The 4,590-nt window shown below is 37.6% G+C and overlaps 1 protein-coding gene across 1 annotated transcript in view; it reads right to left on the bottom strand.

The window, feature by feature from the left end:
• Positions 1-1,424: 1,424 nt before the first annotated feature.
• The window catches only part of tmx2b (thioredoxin-related transmembrane protein 2b), a 7,227-nt gene continuing 4,061 nt past the window's right edge, over positions 1,425-4,590 (bottom strand). Inside the window, exons 7-8 of the mRNA XM_008419443.2 lie at positions 2,965-3,094; positions 1,425-2,821 (exon numbers count right to left, since the gene is read on the bottom strand). Of these exons, the coding sequence (XP_008417665.1) occupies positions 2,654-2,821; positions 2,965-3,094 (298 nt within the window). The 3' untranslated portion in view covers positions 1,425-2,653. The remainder of the gene's footprint in view (positions 2,822-2,964; positions 3,095-4,590) is intronic.

The following is a 4,590-nucleotide window of genomic DNA, read 5'->3' as shown; positions in this document are numbered from 1 at the left end:
GACTTGGATGTAACGAGTAACGCGACAGTTTTGTAGAAAGGTAGTGAAGTAGAAAGTACAGATACTTACTGTAAAATGTAGTGGAGTAAAAGTAGAAAGTATCCATTATTAAATCTACTTAAGTAAAGTACAGATACACGAAAATTGTACTTAAGTACAGTAACGACGTACTTGTACTTCGTTACTTCCCACCACTGCACTTTATATATATTTATATATACTGCTCAAAAAAATAAAGGGAACACTTCAATGTTAAAGTGTTCCCTTTATTTTTTTTAGCAGTGTATGTATATATATATATATATATATGTATGTATAGAGCTGTGTGTGTGAGTGTGTGTGTGTGTGTGTGTGTGTGTGTTGGGAGGGACAAAAAAAACATTTGTCCCTCCCAACACACACACATATATCGCTAACTTAACTCTCTGGCATCGGATCTTTTGTTGTTTATCCTTTATGTTTATGAGCTTACAATTGTAGCCCAGGGTATCAACAGGCTTACAAAGAAGCAGTTAGATATAATAACTGCAGGCAGATTGTGTTAGCCGGTCTGACTTTAGCGCTGTTGCCATAACTTCTCCTCTCAACTCTCGGAGAACGTCCGGTTGCACTTCAAAATAAGAGCATCAACATAAATCACACTTTTAATAGCGATATTAAACAAAATGTGAAATACTGAAATGTACAACTGACAGATAAAAATGGTATTAAAAAACTACATAATTTAAATTTTTTTTACTGAAACAGATCTTGAAAGATATTGTATCCTTAACTTCTTGTTTTCTTATTCAACTCCTTTTGTAATTTGCTGAACAATTTCTGCTGCTGGAATTAGCCAATCAGATTTTGCTCACTCCACTGTGCCACATCCAAGATGGTGTCGACACTGATGTAGGATTCAATGTGGCATCCATGATTAGATCCAATAAGATACTAATTCAAGCAAAACCTGCTAGTTGTCCAGACAAGAGAAACATCCACAGGACACCAGATCTTGACGACCGTAGTTGTACATGTTTTTTGGGGAAAAAAGAGGAATTTAGAAAGTTGTGTGCATATGGTTTTATTTCTTGTGTAACAAAGGAGGCCTAACTTTTCTAAGCCAGTAACTCCTGCAGATACTTCACACAAGTATAAATAACTAGAGGTCTGAAGGAGGCTGTAGAGAAATGCAAAAATGACACAAATGTAACATCCACCTTCCAAAATAACATGCTTAGGAACAAATATACAAGAGGAACAAAATCAGTGCATTAAAAACATCTAAACCACAGGTGTCAAACTCCAGTTCTGGAGGGCCACGGCCCTGAAACCTTTAGATGTGCCTCTGCTGCACCACCTGAATAGAATAATTAGGTCATTAGCAAGGCTCTGGAGAACTGATCTACACGAGGAGGTGGTGATTAAGCCATTTCATTCCAGCGTTTTGTACCTGTGGCACATCTAAAAACTGCAGGACAGCGGCCCTTGAGGACTGGAGTTTTACACCCCTGATCTAAACCGTAACAGTTCATGACTGGAATGTTAAAAGAAACTCAATGTTAACTTGATTAATATTAAAAAGGTGGATCTTTAAAACCAAAAAAGTGACTGCATAAATGTATCCAACCCCCTCTGGACTCTCAGTCTCACAACAATGTTTGGTTCTGTAGAGACCGTAAATATCCACCCAGTTTCTCCAGTGCAGGATCCATGTGGGAATGTTGGGCTGCTCCTAAAGCAGGGGTGTCCAAACTTTTGGTCACATGATTCAAAGCTACTAATGGGCAAAAAAAAAAAACTAAAATCAAGCAAAGTAATGTTTTCATCTAGGAAACATTAATCATTGTACATGCAAAACAACTAATTTTGTATGTTTGTATCTAGTTTTCAATTTCTTTTTATAACTTTAGTTATAAACAGGATTTGGGTCACTTTCTTTCAAAATACTTGCTATATTTAGCCAAGTTTAATTACTTAAACTGATTTTGATGCAGCAAAAAAGTTTCAGCTGGGTTATAAAAAGAAATACTTTATGTTGTACTTAACATTTTCCATGTTAAGAATTATGCGAGTAATAATTTCACCCCGATTAAAAATAAAAAGCCTCCACCTGCATCTGCATGCAAATGTGTATTGTTCTTCAGTTGCAGATGGGGCCTCACAAAAATCAGTCCAAGGACCACAAAATGGCCCCCAAGCCACACTTTGGACACCCCTGCTAAAACCCTCCAGACCAGCTGAAAACAATCGACCGTAGCAGTAATATTTACCTGTGTGTAACAGCAGAGTTTGGGTCAATTCGGAGTGAATTTGTAACACATTTAAATCTTAATTAGTAGCATAAAGACAGCAGGACAGCCGTGGCTCATTGATGGAATAAAACTTCACATGAAAGTCGGACTCAAAGCTTCACTGAAATGTAGCGAGTAGACTGGTGGGGAACAGAAATCCCCCCGTTCTGCCTAAAGATAGATCACATTAGTACTTTAAGGTTTTCTATAAATGAAGACGAACGGTTAGGAAGAGAAATGGAATCAAATCAAAAGAGGAAGAGTTTCCGCTTCCGCCACACCTCTAAATAATCTGAGGATTTTGATAAGAGGAGTGGAGATGATGCAGATGATGTAGTTAGTCTCCCACTATGAGTCCGGGCTCCGTGATGCTAACCGTCCTATTTGTCTTTCTTGGATTCGGCGTCGGCCTCCGGCTGCTCGGGCTCCTCCTCCTCCTCGGGGACCGGTGGGAACTGCGACGGGCTCAGCTTCTCCGCTTTGTTCCTGCTCAACTTTTTCGACTTCTGGTAGAGTTCGTTCAGGTTGAACTCTCGGATTATGTTTTCCTAAATAAAAGATGCATCAACAATTAGCCTCTAAAACTGCAGATTCTAATCAACTTTGTTACTCAAAAATCTAATAAGTTTAAGTTGGACAACTTTTGTTTAATATCTTTCTGGAAAAAAAATATATTTTATTAAAATAGAACCTCAGTGAAGCTCCAAGATACAGCTCTGCCTTTCTTGTCCACCTGGGGGCGCCGCATCACTTCCTTCCCTCCCTGAAACAACACCAACGAAGGAAGCTGCTTGGACAGAGGGGACGTCGACACTTTGTACCTAAAGGTGAAGCAACATTTAGTTATTAAATATAACATAAAACAACATAACGTAGATGTGAAGTTCACCCAAAACTGGTTTATTTATTCTTTAAATACATTTTGTTTAGTGAAGCTGTTTTCGCTTGACTTTTATTGCTGTATTGCTATAACAGGGGTGTCTAAAGTGTGGCCCAGAGGTCATTTAAAATCTTGATCCGATCACAATTTTGCAATTGAGCAAAGCTTAAAGTTTATCTGTTTTTTTTACAGAAATAATTAAATAAGATATTGTTACAATATTGGTGGTACAACAAAAAGTATTTCTCATTTATCAACTATGTTTCTGCATTTAAAGCTTTTACTCAAAAGCAGCGCGCCGCTACATTAACACAGCAAGACAGACTTCCTGTTCTTATTAATGAACAAGAAAATAAAACAATAAAAATAAAACAACAAAAAAACTATTTTAAAAAAACTGTGTGTGCCAATCGAATAATGTATGATTTGGATCTGCAATCCTTTATGGATAACATTTTTAACAAATCTGAAAATTTAGTTCATTTGATTTTTAAAAAAAAAATTAATTTAGCTAATAAAATATTTTTAAAAGTACAATCAATTTATTTAAAAAAAATAAAAACTTTGGGCATCCACATGGCTTCATTTTTGGCCCTCACAGCAATTTCTTCATTTTTTTTGTGCTGTGGTTAGACGGTTGGCGGTTACCATAGCAACCAGTTACCGTCAGCTGTGTAATTTTGCCATGTTTTTATAATTAATCTTGTGCATTTCAGCTGCGTTTAATTTTACAACTGTCAACTGTTTACTGGGAGCCATCAGCCTGTAGTTTGTTCAGGTTTATTTATTGTATTTTATTTAGTGCACAGGAGGCAGAAGCTGATGGAATGATGTTTAACCTCCCTGATTCTTTGCTCTCTCTATTGCAACAATAAATATTTATTTTGAATGTATGGAAATGAGCACAACTTCTGAGTAGGAATGAAAGAGGATCGGGTTTATTTCTGGCCTTAGCCAACTAACAAGGGACGTAAAATGGGCAACAACAACACGAGTAACTTTGTTCTCTAGCTTGATGTGATATACGGGCATACCGTGTTTCCCCGAAAGTAAGACATTGTCTTACTTTCTTTTTATCCCCAAAAGCCCCACTATGTCTTACTTTCGGGGTATGTCTTATATTGGAAAAAAAATGGTCGAATTTTTTGTTTTAACCGTAAAATTAACATTTATTAACAACCTGAACAGTATTGTATGCCCCAAGATTCTTCGACAATCGCTTTTTTATACTCCACGGTGCAACTCTTCCTTTTACCACTGGAACCGGAAGCGCTCATGTCTAGGGGCAAAAATATGGCATACGGTATAAGCCCTGCTTGTGGTTCCGTATCACAGTCTCCTGTGTGGATTACCGTATTTTAAGCAGGAGGCAGCAGTGACGTATGGAGAGGGGGACGGTGCGGTGACGTATGGAGAGGGGGACGGTGCGGTGACGTA

Source organism: Poecilia reticulata, linkage group LG1 (genome assembly GCF_000633615.1).
Source record: "Poecilia reticulata strain Guanapo linkage group LG1, Guppy_female_1.0+MT, whole genome shotgun sequence".
NCBI classification, from domain to species: Eukaryota; Metazoa; Chordata; class Actinopteri; order Cyprinodontiformes; family Poeciliidae; genus Poecilia; species Poecilia reticulata.
This window is presented reverse-complemented; position numbering and strand designations above follow the sequence as displayed.